Genomic DNA, 26,810 nt, shown 5'->3' on the forward strand with positions numbered 1-26,810 from the left:
GGAGAAGATACAAGTCTTCTCACAACCTTATAATGCTTATAATGCTCATAAACCTTATAATGCTTATAATGCTCTTACAAATCTACTACTGATCATCAAATTTACGCATTTGTTAATCAAAACTGCACTGGCAAAGCTTATATCACAATGAGTTTGATAAGTATTGAAATAATACATTAAATTTTAAGAAAATGTTTGTTATACTTTCAAGAAAAAGTTTGATTACAATTTCCATTATCCTTTGTGAAGAAAGTTGGATCTACTGATCATCAAATTTATGCATTTGTTAATCAAAACTGCACTGTCAAAGCTTATATCACAATGAGTTTGATGAGTATTGAAATAATACATTAAATTTTAAGAAAATGTTTGTTATACTTTCAAGAAAAAGTTTGATTACAATTTCCATTATCCTTTTTGAAAAAAGTTGGTTATTAACTTTGCAATAAGGCTTTGTTTGCTTCTTGATCTAAACAAAAGACTAAAGCCACACAAAAAATATTCAGGCTTTTGAAATGAAGACTGATAGAAATAACTTCTGAGGTTAGGTACTCATTTTCATGTTATAATTGTTGAAGGTTTTTATCCTGACTGATTGTGACTGGAGTTATTTACAAACTCGTTGATTTCTATAACAGTAGATTAGATAAGTTTTGTAGATTTTGTATATGACTGCATGTGTTGTCAACAACAATTATTGTACTCACAACCCTCGGCAATTATCAAAATGGTAACTAGAACACTGGTTACTCTCCACACTAAAGTGGTCTCATGACTTGTTCTTTCGCATCATTATTGATTGCCTGATGCTCTCTTTCCAATACCTTCTATCAAAGGCATCTTCTTTTACCATATCACCTCTTTCCATATCAGCCTTCACCTTATCTTGCCATTTAATTCTCTGCCTCCTTCTTGATCTTATCCCCCTAACAGGGTTCCTCCTAAACCCTCCTCACTCGCTCCCCACCATCCATCCTCAATACGTGCCCATACCATCTCAGCAGAGACACTCTTAAAAGTGGTCTCAAGACTATGTATTATCGCAAATCCTTTCCTTGAGCTAAAAGAGGATTTATATTTTATCACCATCAGAAAGAGAGAAGCAGCATTAGAACAGGAAATTAGAACCAAAGAAAAACAGAGGGATGATTCCAAGATCAAGCAGAGAAGCATTAAACAAGAGCTTGAACGGAATGAACAGGAGTATTCAGCTAGTTCACTAAATGAAGTCAAACAACAGCTGGCTCAAGTTGAAGAAGGGCTTAAGAAGCAGGAAAAAAAATTGAATATAGAAAAGGTAAATTATTTTTACTCTGAATTATTTTAGCATTTAATATTGTATAAATTTGTATCATTTAATATTATATAATTTTCAATATTAATCTTACCCGATGATCATGTAGCTGTCAACTCTGTTGCCCGACAGAAATCTACGGTCGGGATACGCCAGCGATCGCTATACAGGTGGGGGTGTACACAACAGCGCCATCTGTGAGTAGGTACTCAAGTACTTCTTGTCAACAAGAACTCAATTTTTCCTCTGTCGTGCCACCGGCAAGACCTACTAATACGCCGTCCCTAACTGGATTTGTTTTCACAACTTTTTGGTGAAGTACACTATTCCAGTTTTGAGCTTTCGCTATGCAGGGGTTTTATCTTCATTTCAAAACTTGAACTCGTTTTGGATAGATTTAATTATGGTGACGAAGAGAGTATGGACTCTCTTTCACTTTTAAATGGCCGACCCTTCCCTTAGACGGAAGTGTTGGTGTCGAAGAGAGTATAGACTCTCTTTCACTTTTTATGACCGACCCTTCCCTTAGATGGAAGTGTGTTTAGGTTTTTGGTAATTTTGCTTAACAAAGTTATAGATTTAGTTTATATCTCTCCGCCATTTATAGGCCTCTTCGATTAACTTTCCATTTATTATAAACTTATAAAACTTATTTTTTATGTTTGTTTATATGCGACCTTTCCTAATAGTAGGCGGTCCTTACTTGGAACCGAAGTTAATTAACATTGAGCCCGTCATATCGTATTTCCTGTTAAGAATTTATGCTATTTTAATTTTAATGTTTTTGAAAGAATTTCTTTGATAGTCTCGTACTGTTTTCAAAGATGAACTAACGTTTAGTTTAGTCTCCGCAGTTGTTGACGTTCAGAACGTTCAACATGCGCTCTATCGTTACGATAGAGAGAGAGTATTTCACGGTTTCACGTTGCAGTAAGAGTAAACCGATTCTAGCGTTTCGTTCATTCTTTCTTAGCTTAAATGGTTTTAATTCTAATAAAGGAACTTTTTATTTGGGAAACCTTTCAGTTTTTTTTTTTTCCTTTAACAAATAATATGTTTTAACGATATATAATTGGGCTCATCTCTCAGGTTCTAAGTCAAGAGAGAGAGAGAGAGAGATAGAGACGGAGGGAGAGAGAGGAGGATAAACGTTTCGTTCAAGCGGGTAACGTTGTTCTCGTTTTTTACTCTTCTCCCTAGTCGCTATAGGGGAAGAAGGTAAAACGTTTCTAGAGTTTTATTCTTGTTCCCAGGCTTTATGCGGTGAGAGATTTTAAACGTAGTTTATTTGATCTAGTGTTTAGTCTCTTTTCCAGCCACTGAATTCTTTATCTTTCATTATGTTTTTCTGTTACATTGTAAAACTTTTTTCGCAATTACTACCTTTTAATGAAGGATAGGATTGCGTGTTTCAGGTACAAATCACTTAAAGTTTCGAGTTCAGTGAAATAAGTACAAACAGAAAATCAAAAGTGATAAAGTGATATGCGCAAAGTGTTACAGTGTTGCGTTCGAGGGTTCGTTTGTTCGTGCCAGTTGTTCACCTTGTCCGATACCTCTTACAAGCTCCCAAGCCCAGGGGAGAAGTATTGTCGAAGGACTTATGGGTTCCACAGGTCTTGATCGACGAACAGACGTTTCCCTCCGTGGTTTCGGGTGTATCTACACACGTTGCCGACGTGATCACCCCACCCACACAAAGACGAGAGAGCCCATTTATTCCTCGTCTGCGGAAGAGGTTTCTCGCAGAAACCATGGACCAAATCTTGCAGCTTTTAAGTGCAAGTCGGTCCCTTCCGCGCAAGTCCAACGGCCTAGGTGTAGCCACTGGGTCAGTTCGGACTCGCTCCAGTCATCTGACGACTGCACACCTCCCAAGAGAGGCAAGGTGGTACCGCAACAGGCAGTAACTCCGTCTGTTGCCGCACCAGCTGTTTTAGACCCTCAGTCACAACGGACAGTAGCTCTGTTTGTTGTTGTCTTTCATAGACCCTAGTGGTCCATGCTGCAGACTATACAGTCTCAGCTTGCTCCTTCATGCAGGAGTATCGTGCTGGAAGGTTGACAATGCACCTGTTAACCTACAAACCGCCGAGGTTGTGCGCTCAGCAGATACTGCGGCTGCCTGCTCCCACACTCCACCTGTGAGAGCTCCACCTCCGATGCGCAGTCCACCCTGCCAGACGCATGTTCTTGCTGCACCATCCGTTGACATGCGTGAGCTACCGCATCAGCAGTGGGAAGGTGCTGTAGAGCTGCCGGGTTCCAGCTCTATGCGGCATTCTCCGCAACCCATGCGGCATGCTCCGCATACCATACAGCATGCTCCGCATACCATTCAGCATGCTCCGCAACCCACCGCAGCCCCTCCCACGCACCAGCACTCTGCTTTTGTTGTTGCCAGCTCCCACACTCCGACTGCGGAGAAGGTTGACGATGCACCCGTGGGCCTACACCTCCCACGGTTGTGCGCCCGGCATGGCTTCCTGCTCTCACACTCTTGTTGTGAGAGCTCCTCCACCCATGCACAGTCAACCCTGCCAGATGTATGATGACTCCCACACACAGAGCACTCCATTGCCGTGCGTGAGCTACCACAAGCTGCCGTGTTTTGACACGGTGTGTCAGCCTCTGCAACACACTGTGGTTACCGCCACTCGCCCGCAGCTAACTAGTCAGTCAGGGGTTGAGGCTTCCCCACACAACTTTGGTTGTTGCCAACTCACAGACTGTCAAACAGTTACATGACGTTGCCTTCTGGTCTGCTACTTATACACCAGTGCTGTATGTCCTCACGCTCCTGTTGTGGTTGACAGTTCAGTTTTTGACAGTTCACAGACTGTCAAGCAGTTTCATAATGTTGCCTTCTGGTCTGCTGCTTTTGCACCAGTGAAACCCTCACTGAGAGAACCTAGCTTTTCTCGGATATGGTTCCTGTAGATGAGAAAGTGCTGTTCTCCCTCCTTCTGATATTCCCTTGAGGACTCTGTCATTTGGAGAGGAGCCTTAAGCTGCTTAGCCTCCTATGGACTTTAATTTAAGCATAACATGCTTCCAGGGAGGGTAAATGGTTCCGCTTCAGTCGCTAACCCCGTCTGTTGCCACACCTGCTCCCATAGACCTTGGGCTTTGTTGCAAGACATGCAGTCCAAGCTTAGTCCTTGATAGAGGATTTTTTACGGAGAAGAACCTTCTTGCCAACGACCTTCCTACCGGTTGGTTGTACGCCCTGTTGACGCTGAGGTATCCTACTCACGTCCGCCAGTTGAGATGGTTCCTCCACCGGTGCGACCCAGTGTGGGTTGCCAGTCGCACGTTGACGTTAAGCTACTCTCGGAGGTGGTTGTGGACGTTCAGTGTGTCACTGGGAAGACGTTCAACAACCAGCAGAGGTGACTTGTTGTGACGCAGTGCGGCAACCTCAGCAACCCGATAAGGGGTTGTCTGTACTACCCAGACAGTCTAGACAGTTTCGGGTTGTCGCTGTACTTCCTTGCATCCCCATGGTTGACAGTTCACAGACTGTGCTGCAGTACCATGATCTTGTGTCCGGCTCCGTCACGCATCCACCAGTGCGACCGGATTCAGCGAGTCAGACGTTGCCCACTCCGTTGCCGTTTCCTCATCAGTTTCGGATGAGGAACCCTCTGATGAGGACATGGCTGAACAAGAAGATCAATCCCCAGCCCTGCTATCCATCCAGAAGATGCTGAAGAAGGAATACGGCCCTGTCAGGCTGTGGATGAGTCTGGTTAGGACACTGTCATCCGTGGTTCAATTGGTGTCACTTGGAAGACTACACCTCCGTCCTCTTCGGTTTCATCTAGCTCTTCACTGGAAAAGGACAAGACGCTAGAAGCGGTCTCGATCCCGGTTTCCGGAAGATAAGTCTGGTCTAACCTGAGGAAAGGACTTTATCAACCTTTTATAGGGTCTTCCCCTGACTGTTCAGACTCCCAACCACGTTCTCTTCTCAGACGCATCGGACGTAGGCTGGGGTGCGACCTTAGGCGGTAGGGAATGCTCGGGATTATGGAACTCGAGTCAAAGGATAACTGCAAGAAGCTTCTGGCAGTACGTCTGACCTGGAAAAGCTTCAGGTCTCTCCTTCAAGACAAAGTAATGGAGGTCAACCCGGACAACTGCTTTGATGTTCATCTCCTAGCAAGGAGGGACCTACTCTCTGACATGGTGCGAGTTCGCTAGTGACCTCCTCTCCTGTTCAACAGGTCTAGACTTTTCACTAGTAACAAATTTCTTCCAAGGCAACTGGAATGTCTTAGCAGTTTGTCTCAGTAGGAAGGGACAATAATTCCAACATATTGGACCCTCCACAGAGATGTATGCAAGAGACTTTGGGTCACCTGGGGCCAGCCAACCATAGATCTCTTCGCAACCTCGATGTCCAAGAGGCTCTCAATACTTTGCTCACCTATCCCGGACCCAGCAGTGGTTCTTTTAGATGCCTTTCTACTAGATTAGTCTCATCTAGATCTATATGCATTCCCTCCGTTCTAGATTGTCAACAAGGTACTGCAGAAGTTCGCCTCTCACGATGGAACAAAGTTGACACTAGTTGCTTCCCTCTGGCCCGCGAGAGAATAACTTACCGAGGTACTTCGATGGCTAGTAGACGTTCCCAGAACTCTTCCCCTAAGGGTGGACCTGCTACGTCTGCCACGCGTAAGAAGGTACTCCAAGGCCTCCACGCTCTTCGTCTCACTGCCTTCAGAGTATCGAAAGACTCTCGAGAACTAGAGGTTTTTCGAAGGAGGCAACCAGAGCGATTGTTAGAGCAAGGAGAACATCCACCCTTAGAGTCTACCAATCGAAGTGGGAAATCTTCCTAAACTGGTGCAAGTCAGTATCCGTATCCTCGACCAGTACCTCTGTAACTCAAATAGCTGACTTCCTCTTATATCTGAGGAAAGAACGATCTCTTTCAGCTCCCACTTTCAAGGGTTACAGAAGCTTGGCATCAGTCTTCCGTCACAGAGGCTTAGATCTTTCCAACAATAAAGATCTAAAGGACCTCCTTAAGTCTTTTGAGACCACGAAGGAGCGTCGTTTGGTTACACCTGGTTGGAATTTAGACGTGGTTCTAAGATTCCTTATGTTAGACAGGTTCGAACCACTTCAATCAGCCTCCCTGAAAGATCTCACCTTTAAGACTCTTTTCCTGATATGCTTAACCACAGCTAAAAGAGTCAGTGAGATTCATGCCTTCAGCAAGAACATCGGATTTTCATCCGAAACGGCTACATGTTCTACATCTTGGTTTTCTAGCCAAACACGAGCTGCCTTCTCGGCCTTGACCAATATCGTTCGTTATTCCAAACTTATCGTATGGTTGGAAATGAACTAGAAAGAGTATTATGTCCTGTAAGAGCTCTTAAGTTCTATTTTAAAAACCTTTACGAGGCCCGTCTGAAGCTTTATGGTGTTCTGTTAAGAATTCATCTTTGCCTATGTCAGAGAATTCTTTATCCTATTATTTTCAGACTGTTAATACGAGAAGCTCATTCCCTTCTGAATGAGGAAGACCAAGCTTGGCTGAAGGTAAGGACACACGAAGTTAGAGCTATCACAACTTCCGTGACCTTTTAATAAAATAGATCTCTGCAAAATACTTTCGACGCAACCTTTTGGAAAAGCTAATCAGTGTTCGCGTCTTTTATCTTAAGAATGTCCAGTCTCTTTACGAGAACTGCTACACTCTGGGACCATTCGTAGCAACGAGTGCAGTAGTGGTGGGGGCTCCACCACTACAATTCCCTAATTCCAGAACCTTTTTAATCTTTCTCTTGAAATATTTCTGGGTTGTCCGGAAGGCTAAGAAGCCTTCCGCATCCTGGTTGATTTGGCGGGTGGTCAAATTCTTTCTTGAGAAGCGCCTAGATTAGAGGTTGTGATGAGGTCCTTTAGTATGGGTTGCAGCCCTTCATACTTCAGCACCTAGGAGTCGCTCAGCATCCTAAGAGGATCGCTAGGCTCAGTAAGGAAGACGTACTTAAAAAGGCAGAGTAATTGTTCAAGTCGACTTCCTTACCAGGTACTTATTTATTTTATGTTTGTTATTTTGAATAACGGCTAAAATAAGATACGGGATACTTAGCTTCTTTGTTAACATGTATGCTGGTCTCCACCCACCACCCTGGGTGTGAATCAGCTACATGATCATCGGGTAAGATTAATATTGAAAAATTTTATTTTCATTAGTAAAATAAATTTTTGAATATACTTACCCGATGATCATGAATTTAAGGACCCGCCCTTCCTCCCCATAGAGAACCAGTGGACCGAGGAGAAAATTGAGTTCTTGTTGACAAGAAGTACTTGAGTACCTACTCACAGATGGCGCTGTTGTGTACACCCCCACCTGTATAGCGATCGCTGGCGTATCCCGACCGTAGATTTCTGTCGGGCAACAGAGTTGACAGCTACATGATCATCGGGTAAGTATATTCAAAAATTTATTTTACTAATGAAAATAACATATTTATATGATTTTACAAAACTGGCCTCTGCGGAGAAGCAGATAAGAATGAGGTGTTCAAGTAAAAATTAGGGATCAGGGACATCATGTGTGTGTGAGATAAGCTTTTAACATAAATTATTGATGTAAGTCTTTAATAGGGAAGCACTGTGGGTAGATTAATGAACACATAAATTAATGTCACTGTTAGCCTGTGATTTTTGTGAAAGAACCACTAAAAATTTGGTAAGTAGAATTTACTTTATATTCTAAAATCTGGTACAATTGCTTTTGGATGTATTGAAGCTTAGATGATAAGGGATCAGTTTTGAAAACTATGTAATTGTATTAACTTTTTCAAGCTGTTAAGCTATGTACATAGAGTTGGTTAATGTGTTTTGTATTTCTTTGGCTTTTCATTCTGTGATTTTTAGCTATGTATTAATGCAGTCCTAGTTCTGTCTACAGCTGACTAAAGGAAGAGATGGAAAAGACATGAGAGGTGGATGAATATTCAATTGATATCCAACACTCTTCGTACAGTAATTTGATTATCTACCTAAATGCTGTGGTTTGGAGTTACTGTTTGCAGATATTAGATTGGTCCAGTGAAAATGTTTTCCTTTAAATAGCCTCCACAGGCTAAAATATTTTTCCCCATAGAGATCAGTGCCATCAGTACATTGAAGGTACTACTTATAGTCTTTGTGGCATCTTTTTGTTCCCTATTTAGTCGTCTACCATACCTTCATTCCCGCTTCCTTGCTTCCATCTTGCTGTCCAATCTCTTATCTTTTCCTTTTTACTGCCACAAGGTCCAATACCTTATAGCCCAAATTCTAAGAACCAGATTCTATATGGTTCAAATTCTCAGAACCAGAGTCTATCCAAAGTAATTTGTTTTCAGTTTCAGAATTGATTTTACTAGAGAGACCGATATCAGTCATTACTATTTAAATCCATGTGGAGAGTAGTAAGGAATTTCCAAGGACTGATTTGGCTTTTATAGCATTTAGGGTTTTAAAATAACAGTATATAGGTAGATGGAAGATAGTTGAATGATAGCCATGAAGCTTTAATTAAATCTTAAATCTGAAAGATGATTACTGTTATAGCTTTGAAAATTTACATTGTTAATGAGATTGTAAAACTGACTTGATATATTTTTACACTATTTCTGTGTTGTGATTTTTAAATAAAGTACTCTATCAGTTATATATCTATAGTAATTTTTATTGTGTACTCTTTTCTGTTAACTTCAGGCTAGAGAAGAAATTGAAGGAATTAGAAGGTTGAGGAGTGAAGTTGAGCTGAGGCTGGAAGATAAGAAACGAGTTGTTAACAAAATGAATCGTCAAGCCCAAGCGCGATCTAAACTTGATATTCATGTTCAAGAGAAGGATAGTTTGGAAAACAAAGTCCATTTTATGTAAGTACGAGAGGTTTCGGAAATTTGTTATCGTTCATAAAGGTAAGGATGTTATTAGATTCCTCTTGGTCAGAAGAAATGCATTTTCATGTCAACGTTCTAGAAATGCAGGCTGGCTTTCTTGTGCTTGAAGCATTCCAAGAACATTTAATGAGGCGTATTACTCGGTAGTATTGATGAGCAACAACACCACCGTAGTGGCTTACGTCAATAAGCAAGGTGGCATGGTCTCCCACTCTTTGCAAGCTGATGAAGCAAAAGGATATCTGGGTGACATTTTGTGCTGTTGAGTTATCAACCAGATACATTCTGGGAAGAGGAATGTTGCTGGTAGACACACTTAGTAGACAAGGGCAGGTAATAGAGTTGGAGAGTTACCTATATCCCAGCATAGTGGAGAGACTTCTTGCTCTGTGGAGTTTTTTGGTGACTGAACTGTTTGCTACACAGCTAAACTGAAAGCTCCTTAGTTTTTAGGTCCCCTTTTTCAAACCTATGGTCCTTGTTCGAAGACACCTTGGTATCTTCTGGACACCTACGCAGTTCATCCGTTCAGCCTGATCCATCTGCTAATGAACCATGTGTTGAATATGGCAGGACTCAGGATGACCTTGATGGCTTCCAGGTGGCCACATGCAAAATGGTATCTTAATCTGTGAAGTCGCCGGAACTCCACATGGTTGGAGGCTATCAAGCATCTACATGCATAAGTCTTCGCGAGGCACTGTTCAGAGGTCTAGGTGCATGTGACAGTTCTCTGCTGCTGTTTACCAGGGAAAGTGGGCCATCTTTTGCAATTGCTGTTGTTCCGGTTGGAACAACTCTAGCGCAGGTTGTGGATTTCCTTGTCTTCCTTCGCCTAGAGAAGTGCCTGTCAGTTGTGGATGTCAAAGGCTACCGCTCAGTCTTACATACATACATACATATACCAAAGGCACTTCCCCCAATTTTGGGGGGTAGCCAACAACAACAAGAAACAAACTAGAGTGCGGGGAGCAGTCACTCTCCCCCCAGCTCCATCTCTTTGTTGCTGTCTCACAGGATTTTTTATATAGGAGAGGGGGTTCCCAGCCCCCTCGTCCCGTCCCTTTTAGTCGCCTCTTACGACACGCAGGGATAACGTTGGCGCTATTCTAATTGTTTCATGCCCCCGCGGCCACAGTCTTGAGTATAGTATTTCCATGGAAAGGTATAGACATCTAGTGGGATTTGTCAATGCTTATGAGGAGCTTCGAGTAGTCTTGCCCAGCCTGGGATCTCAGCCTCCTGGAGTGGGAGATGATCCTCATTTACAAGGCTCTTACACGTTCTGTACCCTGTTAGAACTTTCTGGTCGGATGGGGATCAGAGATATGATGCTTTTGAGTCCCATGAGGTCCCTGCAGTTTTGCCTGAAGATGACCCAACACATTAGGCCCGGGTGTCTGCGACTCAATCCTTATCACTACCAGGACTAAGAGAGAGGTATCAAGGAACACCATCTCTTTTTGGTTTCTTTAAATAATTCGTACATCGTATACTTGGACTGCTGATAGGATTGAGATACCAGCTAGGACCAGAGCTAATGTAGTCATGGGTATTGCCCCCACCCTAGACTTCAATAGGAATTTTTCAGTTGCCTTGTGTTAAAGGCTAGTTTTTGGAAACACCAGATCACCTTCAAGGCTTTTTATATACGGGAGTATACCCACAGATCCCTTGACATTTTGTGCTTGATCCCTTGACACTTTTTGCTTGGTCCAGTGGTGCCTGATCAAGCAATTGTGTAGCCACCCTAGCTCCCACATGGGACAGGAAATATCTATGTGTTTATTGTGACATATAAATGTAAGTCTGGAAGGAAAAGTGGACTAACTGGGTCTTCATTTTCCTGCTCCCTCTATTTGGGAGGAATTTACTCACTAGATCTGACATGATGCTGGTAAGCTACACTTCTGAGGTCCATTCTTTAAAATCTAAAGAAGTTTCTCCCCCATCCTCCCTAACAAGGTGGAGGATAAAATTTATTCCAACCCTGGGATCATCATATACAAGGTATGTTATTTCTTACTTACCGGTATATCCTCTTCAGGGGGATCCCTTATTTGACAAGGTATCAATCTTCTTGGACAGGCCAACCCCTATTCATCTATTCATCTCTATGATATGCAAATAAGAGTTTGCTGGTGTCATCTCAGCTCCTGTACGTGACTAGGTAGGTTGGCACTTCCGATGAAGAAAAAAAACCAACTAGCTTGGTTCTAGGGAGACATCAGACCCATCAATCAGTAAGTCTCCCTATTTTAGAGGACGAAAGGTTTTTATACACTTAGGGACAAATAACAAATTTCTAAGAGTAATTTGTATTTTTCCTTGCCTAATGTACAAATCAATCAGAGTCTTGTAAAATGGAACTTCCCTCCTCAACCAACCCCCTTCTTAGCCCAGAGCCGAAGGCCGAAAGTGCCGTGCTTCCGACAGGTAGAGGGACAGGTCATCACAATCTTGCTCACCACCTGTCATTAATTACTTTGTTAATGAATTCAACAGCTGTTGTAGCTCAGCTGGAGACATGTCCTCTATATTTGTATTGCTAGGAAAAATACGAAATACTTTTGAAATTTGTAATGCACTTCCTTTTTTGGTGTGATTTTATTTTTATGCTAGAATGGTAATCACGTTCCTTGCAACAATCCCAACAGGGACTGCTGTTTATCTTTTCTGTATATTTCTTTTATTCCAAATAATTTCTCTCCCTTATTACTTTTTACAAAAGGCATTGTGAATGGTGATGACAAAGAAGTATTTAAGAAAATGGGTTGCCTTTCTAGGTAAGCAAACTTATTTTTAAGGAACAGTAGCTCATATGGTATTTGGTGTCTTGGTCTTGTTGATGGTTGAATTGAAATGTAGAATTGTCAGAAATTTAATTATATACATATATTTTTTTTAGATTTGACAGAAATGCGGTTATAGAAAATATGATTGATGAATGTACACAGTAGAAAATACCTGTTACTAAAATCTCTTGTTTATTGAAAAAAGGAAATGAGAGTTCTAAAGGCTGAGGACTATATTTATACAAGATAACTAGTGTTTAATATTGTATATGGAATTGTGATGAAATAGATAAAAAATTTATCATTGAAATAGGTTCCTTAATTTTAGGAGGTCTTTATATTAATTGATATTAGCTATGAAACATGATTGCAAGACTAGTTTTGACGTTACTTATTTTAGAATGATTTATTGTTAATTTGTTCTCTTCATTTATTTATTTCCTTATTTCCTTTCCTCACTGGGCTATTTTTCCCTGTTGGAGCCCCTGGGCTTATAGCATCTTGCTTTTCCAACTAGGGTTGTAGCTTGGATAGTAATAATAATAATAATAATATGGTATTTTTATCTTTTTTTCCAGTAAACGAAAACACAAGGATGAATTTGAGCATATGTTTGGTGAGATTCCAGAGGAAAATATCAAGAATAAATTAGAAGCTTACCTTAATAGTTCAGTGAGTACTATATGTTTGTAAAGAAGTGCAGTGCATCAATATCTTTGTTGTGTCAATACTGTGTTTATGTTTCTTAGTACATACATATACCCAGGCACTTCCCCCAATTTTGGGGGGTAGCCGACATCAACAAAGAAACAAAAACAAAAAGGGGACCTCTACTCTCTACGTTCCTCCCAGCCTAACAAGGGACTCAACCGAGTTCAGCTGGTACTGCTAGGGTGTCACAGCCCACCCTCCCACATTATCCACCACAGATGAAGCTTCATAATGCTGAATCCCCTACTGCTGCTACCTCCGCGGTCATCTAAGGCATCGGAGGCAGCAGCAGGGCCTACCGGAACTGCGTCTTAGTAAGCTCTAAAACAGAAGGCACAATTTCAAACCATTCTAACTTCATCAGATGTACTTTCATGCAACCTGTATGTTGAATTTTGAATTCTGCAATTATAGAATGTGAGGTGATGATGCTCAGGTCTCATTTTTCAAAGTATCATTTTACTAATCGTGAGCTATATATAGTACGGAATGATTTAACAAAAGTAAAATAGATTCAGCATACTTTTAGAGTTTTTTGCACAACTGTTTTTTCAGGACTTCAATTCCCAGGTCCAAGGCTATACTTAGCATAAGTTGATGATTTTTTGCAATACTGCCAAGCTCAGAATAGGGTCAAATGAAGGTTTTGGTAAAGTAATATATTACCCTATTTTAGTGTAAGATTTTCTTCTGATTTTATTCCCTCATTGATGTAATTTGATATTTTCTATTTTTGGTCACCTTGGTTTTTAATGTAAATTTGAGTAAATCCTGTATTTTACACCATTTAAATGAGTTGCGATGCTTGTGCTAATTCTCAGGATATAGAGGAGGTCTAGCCAACAATCTTGGTGTTTTCTTTACATGTTATCATTTTCTTTTTGTTTTAATGTTTAGCCCATGAGAAATATGTCTTGACTTTGATTAAAATTTAAATACTATATACTTTTTCTTTAATTTTATAAATGTTATATGATTCTGAGGAACATATATACAGATCCATAATATAAATATTCAGAATAACTTTCACACTACACTTACGACTGTATGGTCCACTATTTACCTTAAATGTATGCTTAGAAGAGACATCACCACAATGTGTCCATCTCCAAAGACAAAAACTTTTTTTTGGCAAAAATAAAATTTCTCTCTCATTTGGGCTCCTTTGTACTGTCAAAGCTTAAGGTTACATGAAGAGGGAACCAAGTTGACAGTTAAAAACTAAAATACAACTGTACATGTTTTTCTTCACAACCTCTTCTTTTTTTTTTCTTTTCTAATATACAAGAAAAAAATTGAATAAGTTAAAGAGTTGTCAAGGAGTAGTGGGTCTGGTTTCCATCCTTTATTAGCATCTTTTTGACCATAAAACAATTAGTAGTGGCAGCTGAAGCAAAGATGCTCATTCTCCCGTAGCCTAAATGGGCATCTATTTATGTGAAGAAATGTTGCCTGTTCAGTACAGTCCTAACAATGATGATAAAACTCAAATTACTACAATAAAAACAATTAATTATATGTGGGTTGTTTTTCAATATTAATCTTACCCGATGATCATGTAGCTGTCAACTCCGTTGCCCGACAGAAATCTACGGTCGGGATACGCCAGCGATCGCTATCCAGGTGGGGGTGTACACAACAGCGCCATCTGTGAGCAGGTACTCAAGTACTTCTTGTCAACAAGAACTCAATTTTTCCTCTGTCGTGCCGCCGGCAAGACCTACTTGGATACGCTGTTGATTTTGGAGTCTTTGTTCACGATTTGGTGATGTATTTGCTCTAAAGTTATAGCCTTCGCTATTCAGGAAGCTTTCTCATTAGCTTAGCAAGCTTTTGGAATTAATTTAGATTAATTGGTAACGAACTTTGCTAGATTTTGGAATTCCCCCTTGACTACTTCTAAATTCAAGATGTCTGACCACTCTCAAGTACCTAAGTACAGGCAGTGTAGTGTTAGGACTTGTACTAGGCGTCTTCCGAAGGCCTCTATAGATCCTCACACCGTATGTTCCAATTGTAGGGGTAAATCCTGTCAATTGGAAGATCGATGTGGGGAATGTGCTGGGCTTTCGGAATTCGATTTTAACGAATTCCTTAGATATGCACATAGGTTAGAGAAGGAGAGAAATAGGAGGAGTTCTTCTCGCTCTGTGGATTTTTCCTCTCCCCATGCCCCTCAACCTTTTCCTTCCCCTGTGGTGGTGACTCCCGAACCTGCTACGAGTGCTCAGCCTGGTATGGCGGATATGTTGCGTGCCATTCAGGCTCTCGGTGACAAAGTGGAGTCATTGGCTAATGACCGTAATCAGCTCTTGGCAGATGTCAGAGAGCTGAAAGCGAAAAGTGCAGTGGGAAGTGTTAGTGCTAGTGATGTGCAAAGTGTCAGTGTCAGTGTTGCGCATGAGGGTACATCTGTGCGTGCCAGTCGTCCTCCCAGTCCGGGACCTCTTGCAAGCTCCCAAGCCCAGGGGAGAAGCAATGTCGAAGGACCAAAGGGTTCGGCAGGCCTTGATCGGCGCACGGATGTATCCTCAGTGGTTGCGGACGTATCTGTTAAGGATCGTCCCATCCACATACAGACGAATGAGCCCTTACATTCCTCGTCTGTGGAAGAGGTTTCCAGGAGGAAACGGTGGACCAAGGTCTCACGACCGCTCAAGCGTAAGGTCCCTTCCGAGCTAGTCCAACGGCCCAGGTGTAGCCACTGGGTCAGTTCGGATTCGCCGCAGTCATCTGATGACTGCACACCTCCCAAGAGAGGTAGAGTGGTCCCTCAACAGGCTACTGCTCCGTCTGTTGTTGCTCCAACCACAGTAGACCCTAAGTGGTCCATGCTGCAGACTATGCAGTCTCAGCTTGCTGCATTCATGCAGGAGTATCATGCTGAGAAGGCTCCTGTTAACCTACAACCCGCCGAGGTTGTGCGCTCAGCAGATACTGCGGCTGCCTGCTCCCACACTCCACCTGTGAGAGCTCCACCACCGATGCGCAGTCCACCCGGCCAGACGCATGTTCTTGCTGCACCATCTGCTAACATGCGTGAGCTGCCGCATCAGGAGTTGCCGGGTTCCAGCACTATGCGGCATTCTCCTCAGCCCATGCAGCATGCTCTGCAGACCTTACAGCATGCTCCGCATACCATGCAGCATGAGCCGCATACCTTACAGCATGCTCTGCATACCATACCGCATGCTCCTCATCCCACCGCAGACCCTCCCACACACCAGCCCTCTGCTTTTGTTGTTGCCAGCTCGCAGACCGACCAGCAGCGGCATGATGTTGGATCCGCAGGTACGCATGCACCCGTACTGCCGGATTCAGCCGTTCAGCTTTCTTCTCTGCCTTTACCTCTTACAACTCAGCTTTCGGATGATGAGGTATCGGATGATGAAGCTGCACATCTGGATGAGCCTCACTCTGATTTTGAAGGGCCCAAGTCTACTGCTCCCTCCTTAGACTTTCGTAAAGTCCTTGCCTTGTTCAGGGACTTGTATCCTGAGCAGTTTGTGTCTGCAACCCCTCGTTCTCCTCCCTCCGAGTTTGCTCTGGGCATGCAGTCTGCTGCGCCTGCCTTCACCAAGCTTGTTCTCGCCAGATCATCTAAGAGAGCTTTGAGGGTTATGGGGGACTGGTTGCAGTCCAAGAAGCAACTGGGAAGGACTTCTTTCGTCTTTCCGCCTCCCAAGCTTGCTTCTAAGTCGAGCGTCTGGTATGCCACGGGAGAGGAACCCGGCTTGGGGGTTCCTGCCTCTGCCCAGGCCGACTTCTCAAGTCTGGTTGACTCTCCCCGCAGGTTGGCTATGAGACGTTCGAAGATCTGCTGGTCCTTTTCCGATTTAGATCATCTGTTGAAGGGAGTCTTTCGTGCCTTCGAGATATTCAACTTCCTCGATTGGTGTTTGGGAGCCTTAAGCAGGAAGACTTCCCCTTCAGATAAGGACTCGGCCATGCTGATCATGTCTAGCATGGACAAAGCAATTCGGGATGGGTCTGGTGAACTTGCGGCTTCGTATGTATCAGGAGTCCTTAAGAAGAGAGAACATCTTTGCTCCTTCTTATCAGCTGGTATCACTCCTTGCCAGAAGTCAGAGTTGCTGTTTGCTCCTCTCTCCAAGTGTCTGTTTCCGGAGGAGCTGATTAAGGGGATGGCTGCCTCACTTATCCAGAAGGATACTCATGATCTTATGGCATCTTCTGCACGTAAGGCTAAAACCTTACCTTCCGTGCCTAGACCCTTCCGCCCTGCAGCAGTTGACACACCTGCTTCTAGGTTCATCCCGCCCTTTCGTGGCAGAGCCTCCAGCAGAGGAGGTACCCGTGCAGACAGTCACCGTGGCAAGTCCAAGAAGGGTTCCAAGTCCGCAAAAGGCAAGTTTTGACTGCCTTCCTCTCCAGACAGCAGTAGGAGCCAGACTCAAGACCTTCTGGCAAGCTTGGGAGAGCAGAGGTGCAGACGCTCAGTCTGTGAAGTGGCTAAGGGAGGGTTACAGAATTCCGTTCTGCCGCAGTCCCCCTCTAGCTACGTCTCCCATCAACCTCTCTCCCAACTACAAGGAGAAGGACAAGAGGCTAGCGTTGCAACAAGAGGTGTCGCTCTTGCTACAAAAGGAAGCGGTGGTCATAGTCCGGGATCATCAATCCCCGGGCTTTTACAACCGTCTTTTCCTGGTAGCCAAGAAGACAGGAGGTTGGAGACCGGTGCTGGACGTCAGTGCTCTCAATGCTTTTGTCACCAAGCAGACGTTCACGATGGAGACGACGAAGTCGGTCTTAGCAGCGGTCAGGCAGGAGGACTGGATGGTCTCGTTAGACCTGAAAGACGCGTACTTTCACGTCCCCATCCATCCAGACTCCCAACCTTTCCTAAGATTCGTCTTTGGAAAGGTTGTGTACCAGTTCCAAGCCCTGTGCTTTGGCCTAAGCACGGCACCTCTTGTGTTTACCAGACTGATGAGGAATATTGCGAAATTCCTTCACTTGGCAGACATCAGAGCCTCCCTCTATTTAGACGACTGGCTTTTAATAGCTCCCACAAGTCGTCGCTGTCTGGAGAATCTCAGATGGACTATGGATCTGACCAAGGAACTGGGCCTCCTGGTCAATTTAGAGAAGTCCCAGCTCGTCCCATCCCAGACCATTGTCTACCTGGGTATGGAGATTCAGAGTCGAGCTTTTCGGGCTTTTCCGTCGGCCCCAAGGATCAATCAAGCCCTAGAATGCATCCAGAGCATGCTGAGAAGGAACCGATGCTCAGTCAGGCAGTGGATGAGTCTAACAGGGACACTTTCATCGCTGGCCCTGTTCATCGAGTTAGGGAGACTCCACCTCCGCCCCCTTCAGTTTCATCTAGCTGCTCACTGGATAAAGGACATGACGCTAGAGGCGGTCTCAGTTCCTGTTTCCGAAGAGATGAGGTCTACTCTAACGTGGTGGAAGAACAGCATTCTTCTCAAGGAAGGTCTACCATTAGCTGTTCAGACCCCCGACCACCGTCTCTTCTCGGACGCATCGGACACGGGCTGGGGTGCGACACTGGACGGACAGGAATGCTCGGGCACATGGAATCAGGAGCAAAGGACACTTCACATCAATTGCAAGGAGTTGTTGGCGGTTCATCTGGCCTTGATAAACTTCAAGTCCCTCCAGCTAAACAAGGTGGTGGAGGTGAACTCCGACAACACCACAGCCTTGGCTTACATCTCCAAGCAGGGAGGGACTCATTCGAGGAAGTTGTTCGAGATCGCAAGGGACCTCCTCATTTGGTCAAAAGATCGAAAGCTCACGCTGGTAACGAGGTTCATTCAGGGCGATATGAATGTCATGGCAGATCGCCTCAGCCGGAAGGGTCAGGTCATCCCCACAGAGTGGACCCTTCACAAGAATGTTTGCAACAGACTATGGGCCCTGTGGGGTCAGCCAACCATAGATCTATTCGCTACCTCGATGACCAAGAGGCTCCCATTGTATTGTTCTCCGATTCCAGACCCAGCAGCAGTTCACGTGGATGCCTTTCTGCTGGATTGGTCCCATCTCGACCTGTATGCGTTCCCGCCGTTCAAGATTGTCAACAGGGTACTTCAGAAGTTCGCCTCTCACAAAGGGACACGGCTGACGTTGGTTGCTCCCCTCTGGCCCGCGAGAGAATGGTTCACCGAGGTACTGCAATGGCTAGTCGACGTTCCCAGGACTCTTCCTCTAAGAGTGGACCTTCTGCGTCAACCTCACGTAAAGAAGGTACACCCAAACCTCCACGCTCTTCGTCTGACTGCCTTCAGACTATCGAAAGACTCTCTAGAGCTAGAGGCTTTTCGAAGGAGGCAGCCAGAGCGATTGCCAGAGCAAGGAGGACATCCACTCTCAGAGTCTATCAGTCTAAATGGGAAGTCTTCCGAAGCTGGTGCAAGGCCAATGCAGTTTCCTCAACCAGTACCACTGTAACCCAGATTGCTGACTTCCTGTTACATCTAAGGAACGTAAGATCCCTATCAGCTCCTACGATCAAGGGTTACAGAAGTATGTTGGCAGCCGTTTTCCGCCACAGAGGCTTGGATCTTTCCACCAACAAAGATCTACAGGACCTCCTTAGGTCTTTTGAGACCTCAAAGGAACGTCGGTTGTCCACTCCAGGCTGGAATCTAGACGTGGTCTTAAGGTTCCTAATGTCACCAAGATTTGAACCGCTCCAATCAGCCTCTTTTAAGGACCTCACATTAAAAACTCTTTTCCTCGTGTGCTTAGCAACAGCTAAAAGAGTAAGTGAGATCCACGCCTTCAGCAGGAACATAGGTTTCACATCTGAAACGGCTACATGTTCCTTGCAGCTCGGTTTTTTGGCTAAAAACGAGCTTCCTTCCCGTCCTTGGCCTAAGTCGTTTGAGATCCCAAGCCTGTCCAACTTGGTGGGGAACGAACTAGAGAGAGTACTTTGCCCAGTTAGAGCTCTAAGGTACTATTTAAGAAGGTCAAAGCCATTACGAGGACAATCAGAAGCTTTATGGTGTGCTATCAAGAAGCCTTCTCTACCGATGTCTAAGAACGCAGTTTCTTACTACTTCAGGCTTCTGATTAGAGAAGCACATTCTCATCTGAAGGAAGAAGACCTTGCTTTGCTGAAGGTAAGGACACATGAAGTGAGAGCTGTGGCCTTCAAACAGAACCGTTCTCTGCTGAGTGTTATGGATGCAACCTATTGGAGGAGCAAGTCAGTGTTCGCATCATTCTATCTCAAAGATGTCCAGTCTCTTTACGAGAACTGCTACACCCTGGGACCATTCGTAGCAGCGAGTGCAGTAGTAGGTGAGGGCTCAACCACTACATTCCCATAATCCCATAACCTTTTTAACCTTTCTCTTGAATACTTTTTATTGTTGTTCTTTGGGTTGTACGGTCGGCTAAGAAGCCTTCCGCATCCTGGTTGATTTGGCGGGTGGTCAAATTCTTTCTTGAGAAGCGCCTAGGTTAGAGGTTGTGATGAGGTCCTTTAGTATGGGTTGCAGCCCTTTATACTTCAGCACCTAGGAGTCGTTCAGCATCCTAAGAGGACCGCTAGGCTCAGTAAGGAAGACGTACTTAAAAAAGGCAGAGTAATGGTTCAAGTCGACTTCCTTACCAGGTACTTATTTATTTTATGTTTGTTATTTTGAATAACTGATAAAATGAAATACGGGATACTTAGCTTCTTTGTTAACATGTATGCTGGTCTCCACCCACCACCCTGGGTGTGAATCAGCTACATGATCATCGGGTAAGATTAATATTGAAAAATGTTATTTTCATTAGTAAAATAAATTTTTGAATATACTTACCCGATGATCATGAATTAAAGAACCCGCCCTTCCTCCCCATAGAGAACCAGTGGACCGAGGAGAAAATTGAGTTCTTGTTGACAAGAAGTACTTGAGTACCTGCTCACAGATGGCGCTGTTGTGTACACCCCCACCTGGATAGCGATCGCTGGCGTATCCCGACCGTAGATTTCTGTCGGGCAACGGAGTTGACAGCTACATGATCATCGGGTAAGTATATTCAAAAATTTATTTTACTAATGAAAATAACATATTTTATAAAATATTATAGGAAAGAATTGTTAATTAATTGTTTTCCTGTTAAACAATAGTTCTCAGTGTTATCACAGGATCTATAACATGTACGCTACATTCTTTTAAAACCAAGTCAACAGAAATGTATCAGTTGACTTACAAGCATATCATTGTAATTGATCAATGCCTTTCTAAAATGGGTAAGATTTAAGTTGATGATATGGTTAAATTCATGTTCACTGCCCCCTGAAATAAGATAAATGGCTTTTCACACTATCAAATAGTTTGGCTTGTTTTACGTCATAAGATCTTTTGATGGCCATAGTGTACTTTATCCAAAAAAAAAAAAAATAAGTATTGAGTTAGTTTTTATAAGGATCCTGAACTCCTTTATGGTAAATTGAAAATGACCCAATATAAGTACGATACTGGATTTCTTTGAATGTTTTCACTTAATTGAAATGTTATTTGTTTCTTTATAAATGCTCTATTCTTTTCAATTTTAGCAGATTAGAATATTAAGGTATTGTAAATATATTATTATTATCATTATTATTATTATTATTATTATTATTATTATTATTATTATTATATAAAAATAATACATACCAAAATAGCATGATTGATAGGTAGAATAACAAAAGAATAAATAAAAATTTATATAGTAAATAACACACTTAAAAATATTAATCATGTAATAAACCTTGACACCCCCCAAAAATAGTCTTGTACACAAATGAAATACACCACTATATCAAATTACTATCAATGTTAGTAAGCAAAATATACATTGAAGGGTGATGAAGTATGCTGTTATTAAACTTAAGTCATTATCAGCTTTACAAATACACTAATATTAACATTATTCATTAACAATGTTTATAAACTGAAACGACGTTCTTTGGTGGCATGAAAGACCCACAGACATATTGGGAAAAATTTTTTCAGCATATTTAAGAGAAGGCGCTTTAATTAAGGCTGTGATTTAAACATATAAGTAATGGTTACCTGAAGCTATAGCAAATACATTTGCATTGATGGTACATATAGGAGAAAAAAATATAAGGGCAAAAATACACACTTTATTAGAATACCTTTTATTGCAGACTTATTTCTGGAAACTGCCATTCATGGGAAATTTTAGCTAAATTTACTGAATATTTCTTATGAGTAAACATTAGGAGGCAGGTTTTATTTATTTGTATATTTATATCCAGTCTTTCTAATTAGATTTTTGATAAGTTATATATTTTCAATACCATTTTATGTTTTAAGATTTTCTTATATGCGAATAGATCTCAGTTGACTAAAAGTTGAAGGAAATAAAAGAATGACCCTTCAATAATAGTAGGTTATTGAAATTCATACCAAATCAATAAAAGAATACATATGTGAGTTGTAATATTCTTTGTATATAAATACATATATATACGAAGGCACTTCCCCCAATTTTGGGGGGTTAGCCGACATCAAACAGAAAAAAAAAATATATATATTCTTTGTACATAGACATAAATACAGCATAACTGTTACAGAGGCAACGGTCTGCAGAATTGCGTGAAGAAAAAGAGAGCCTTAATAAGAAGAAAACCATGTTAGAGACTCGTCTTGAAAACCACAAGAGCATGATTAAGAAAAAAGAAGAGGAAATTAGAGGTATGTTTGTGAGTAGTACAGTATAGTCCTTCAACTCTAGATATAGTGATTATAGCAACTTGAATTGGTTTTAATATTTTAGTAGAGCTCAGACTCAGGACGTTTTTGTGTCAGAACTTTGAAATTAGGTTTTATAGATAATGCCTGTTGTTTATTTTTGATGATTTTTTTGGTATTCAGCAGCAACTAGTTCTTGATGGAGTTATACTGTAGTCTTTGAAATCTTTAGTGCTTTTAGTGGTTACTGTTGGCTTTAAGTATGGGATAATACAGAATTCAGATGATGCATCAATTGTAGAATTATTTACTTGTCTGGAAGCAGAATGAATTTTAAAGAAGTTGTACAGGCAGTTAAGAAGAGACCAAATAGAATAGTTGAAAAGTAGATGATGGAAAATATTGTAGCAGGGCCTGAAAGGACACTGCTAAGAACCTTCAGTACTCTCGGAAATGTGCCAAAAAAGGAGCATAAAGGGATATCTCCTTACAGAGTTTCAAGCACTTTATCATATCCGTATGTGATTAGTAAGTGACTTAATCAGTGTCACATGATGTTCGGCTTTTATGAAACCTAAACTTTATTGATCAATTGATTTATCAAGTTCTACCCACATTAATATTCCCTGTATGGTTGACACTATGGAGCATCATGACCTTTTATCAGACAGAGAATTTCTTAGTTTTTAGGATTTTAAATTTTTTTAAGAAACATAGGTTTTATAGATACATACATACATATACCAAGGCACTTCCCCTAATTTTCAATATTAAACTTAGCCGGTGATCATATAAGCTGTCAGCTCTGCTGCCCGACAGAAAAACCTAAGGACAAAATACGCCAGCGATCGCTATACAGGTGGGGGTGTACGTCAACAGCGCCATCTGTCGAGCAGGTACTCAAGTACTCCATGTAAACACAGAACCAATTTTCTCTCTGTCGTGCCACTGGCAAGACCTACTAAATACGCTGTTGCTTACTGGATTGATTTTCACAGATTTTGGTGAAGTACTCATTTCTAGTTATTAGCTTTCGCTTTGCAGAGGTTATCTTCAATACTTCCTTGCATTCTTTGATTGAATTTTGGATTATTTGTTGACGACTTGGATAGATTTTGAATTTCCCCTTTGACTAATTCAAGATGGCTGACCCTTCTCAAGTCCCTAAATACAGGAAGTGTAGTGCTAGGGACTGTTCAAGGCGTCTTCCGAAGGCCTCTATCGATCCGCACACCATTTGTTCCAATTGTCGGGGTAAATCCTGTCAATGGGAAGATCGGTGTGAGGAATGCGTTGGGCTTTCGGAATTCGATTTTCTCGAATTCCTTAAATATTCACGTAGGCTAGAGAGAGATAGAGTCAGGAGGAGTTCATCTCGCTCAGTTGATTTTTCCTCTCCCCATGCCCCACAACCTATTCCTTCCCCTGTAGTGGTTGCTCCTGATCCCCCTTCTAGCACTCAACAACCTTCGATGGCAGATATGATGCGTGCCATCCAGGCTCTGGGTGAGAGAGTCGAGTCATTGGCGAGTGACCGTAACCAACTCATGGCAGACGTCAGGGAGTTGAAGGGTAAGAGTGCAGTGGGTAGTGACCTAGTGAGTGGAAGTGTTGTGAAAAGTGTTAGTGTTGCGCTTGAGGGTGCGTCTGTTCGTGCCTGTCGTCCTCCCAGTCCGGGACCTCTTGCAAGCTCCCAAGCCCAGGGGAGAAGCAATGTCGTACGACCAAAGGGTTCGACAGGCTTTAATCAGCGGACAGACGTTCCCTCCGTGGTTTCGGACGTATCTTGCCAAGATCGCCCCACCCACAAGAAGACGAGAGAGCCCATTTATTCCTCGTCTGCGGAAGATGTTTCTCGGAAGAAACAATGGACCAAGGTCTCACGACCTCTCAAACGCAAGGTCCCTTCCGCGCAAGTCCAACGGCCCAGTTGTAGCCACTGGGTCAGTTCGGACTCGCTGCAGTCTTCAGATGACTGCACACCTCCTAAGAGAGGCAAAGCGGTACCGCAACAGGCAGTAACACCGTCTGTTGCCGCACCTGCTACTGTAGACCCTAAGTGGGCTTTGCTGCAGACCATGCAGACACAGTTGTCATCGTTAATGCAGGACTTTCGTGCGGAGAAGGTTGACGCTGCACCCGTTAGCCTACAACCAACCACGGTTGTGCGTCAAGTTGACGCTGAGGCTGCCTTCTCCCGCACTCCAGCTGTGAGAGTCCCGCCACCCATGCGCACTGTACCCTGCCAGCCGCATGTTGACGTTCGCCGACGCACGGAACCCTCCGTTGACGTTCGCGAGTTACAACAACAACAACCTAAGTTGTTTTGTTTTGACGCGGTGCGTCAACCTCCGCAACCCACTGTGGTTACCCCTACTCGCCCACAGCAGACTATACAGTCGGGAGTAGACGCTTTGCGCCACCGCGCAGCTATGGTTGTTGCCTGCTCTCAGACTGACCAACAGTTCCATGACGTTGCGTCCAGTGCAGTCACGCATGCACCCGTGCTGCCGGACTCAGCTGACCAGCCAATGCCTACTCCTTTGCCGCTTCCTCTTCAGCATTCAGACGATGGACTCTCTGATGATGACGACGCTGCACACCTTGACGACCCGCACACGGACATCGACGAACCCAAGACCACGCCTCCCTCCCTGGACTTTAGGAAAGTACTTGCACTGTTCAAGGACTTGTATCCAGATCAGTTTGTTTCTGCGGCCCCACGCTCACCTCCATCTGAGTTCGCTTTAGGCACGCAGTCATCCGCGCCTGCCTTTACGAAGCTCGTCCTCGCCCGCTCGTCCAAGAGAGCTTTAAGGGTGTTGGGAGATTGGATGCAGTCCAAAAAGCACCTGGGGAAGACAGCATTCTTGTTTCCCCCTGCGAAACTCGCTTCCAGATCGAGCGTCTGGTATGCCACGGGAGAAGTTCTCGCCTTGGGAGTTCCTGCCTCTGCCCAGGGCGACTTCTCAAGTCTAGTAGACTCTCCCCGCAGGCTGGCCATAAGACGCTCCAAGATTTGTTGGACTCCTTCAGATTTAGATCATCTGATGAAAGGAGTGTTCAGAGCGTTCGAAGTGTTTAACTTTTTGGACTGGTGTTTGGGAGCGTTGAGCAGGAAGACCTCCCCTTCTGACAAGGAAACTTCCATGCTCATTATGTCCTGCATGGACAAGGCCATACGGGACGGTTCCAGTGAGCTTGCGGCTTCGTTCGTTTCCGGGGTCCTCAAGAAACGAGAAAACCTTTGCTCCTTCTTGTCAGCTGGAGTAACTCAATGTCAGAGGTCGGAGCTTATGTTTGCCCCTCTCTCGAAGTGCCTTTTCCCAGAGGAGTTGATCAAGGAGATTGCTGCCTCCTTGATTCAAAAAGACACGCATGACCTGGTTGCGTCATCTGCACGCAAAGCCGCCCCTTTGCCTTCCGTGTCTAGACCCAGGATGGATACTCCAGCGTCAAGATTCATTCCGCCCTTTCGTGGCAGAGCCTCCAGCAGAGGAGGTGCTCGTGCCGAAGGGAAACGTGGGAGCAAGAAGAAAGGTACCAAGGCCTTTAGAGGCAGAGTCTGACTGCCACATTCTTCAGACAGCAGTGGGAGCCAGACTCAAGAACTACTGGCAGTCCTGGGAGAACAGGGGCGCAGATGCACAATCTGTGAAGTTGCTCAGAGAGGGGTACAAGATCCCATTCTTGCGCAAGCCCCCTCTAGCAACGACTCCCTTCGACCTCTCTCCCAGGTACAGAGAGGAGGACAAGCGACTAGCTATGAAGCAAGAGGTGTCTCTCTTACTAGAAAAGGGAGCGGTAGTCAAAGTCCGGGACCATCAATCCCCGGGCTTCTACAACCGTCTCTTCTTAGTGGTAAAGAAGACAGGAGGGTGGAGACCGGTGCTAGACGTCAGTGCTCTGAATGTCTTTGTCACCAAGCAGACGTTCGCCATGGAGACGGCAAAGTCTGTTCTAGCAGCGGTCAGGAAGGAAGACTGGATGGTCTCTTTAGACCTCAAGGACGCATACTTTCACGTCCCCATCCACCCAGATTCCCAACCTTTTCTAAGGTTCGTTTACGGGAAGGTTGTCTACCAATTTCAAGCCTTGTGCTTTGGCCTAAGCACGGCGCCTCTTGTCTTTACGAAACTGATGAGGAATATTGCCAAATTCCTGCATTTAGCAGACATCAGAGCCTCCCTCTATTTGGACGACTGGCTTTTAAGAGCTTCGTCCAGTCGTCGCTGTCTGGAGAATCTAAAGTGGACTCTAGATCTGACCAAGGAATTGGGTCTCCTGGTCAATATGGAAAAGTCCCAACTGGTCCCATCCCAAACTATAGTGTACCTAGGGATGGAGATTCACAGTCAAGCTTTTCGGGCTTTTCCGTCGGCCCCCAGAA

At 43.6% G+C, this 26,810-nt stretch overlaps 1 protein-coding gene across 1 annotated transcript in view; it reads left to right on the forward strand.

Annotated features, from left to right (window-relative positions):
- Positions 1–26,810, forward strand: part of LOC137651334 (DNA repair protein RAD50.L-like) — a 116,885-nt gene that overhangs the window by 47,675 nt on the left and 42,400 nt on the right. Inside the window, exons 11-14 of the mRNA XM_068384623.1 lie at positions 1,093–1,297; positions 9,032–9,198; positions 12,596–12,689; positions 22,303–22,423. Coding sequence (XP_068240724.1) covers positions 1,093–1,297; positions 9,032–9,198; positions 12,596–12,689; positions 22,303–22,423 — 587 coding nt within the window. The remainder of the gene's footprint in view (positions 1–1,092; positions 1,298–9,031; positions 9,199–12,595; positions 12,690–22,302; positions 22,424–26,810) is intronic.

This window comes from Palaemon carinicauda, chromosome 12 (genome assembly GCF_036898095.1).
Source record: "Palaemon carinicauda isolate YSFRI2023 chromosome 12, ASM3689809v2, whole genome shotgun sequence".
Lineage (NCBI taxonomy): Eukaryota > Metazoa > Arthropoda > Malacostraca > Decapoda > Palaemonidae > Palaemon > Palaemon carinicauda.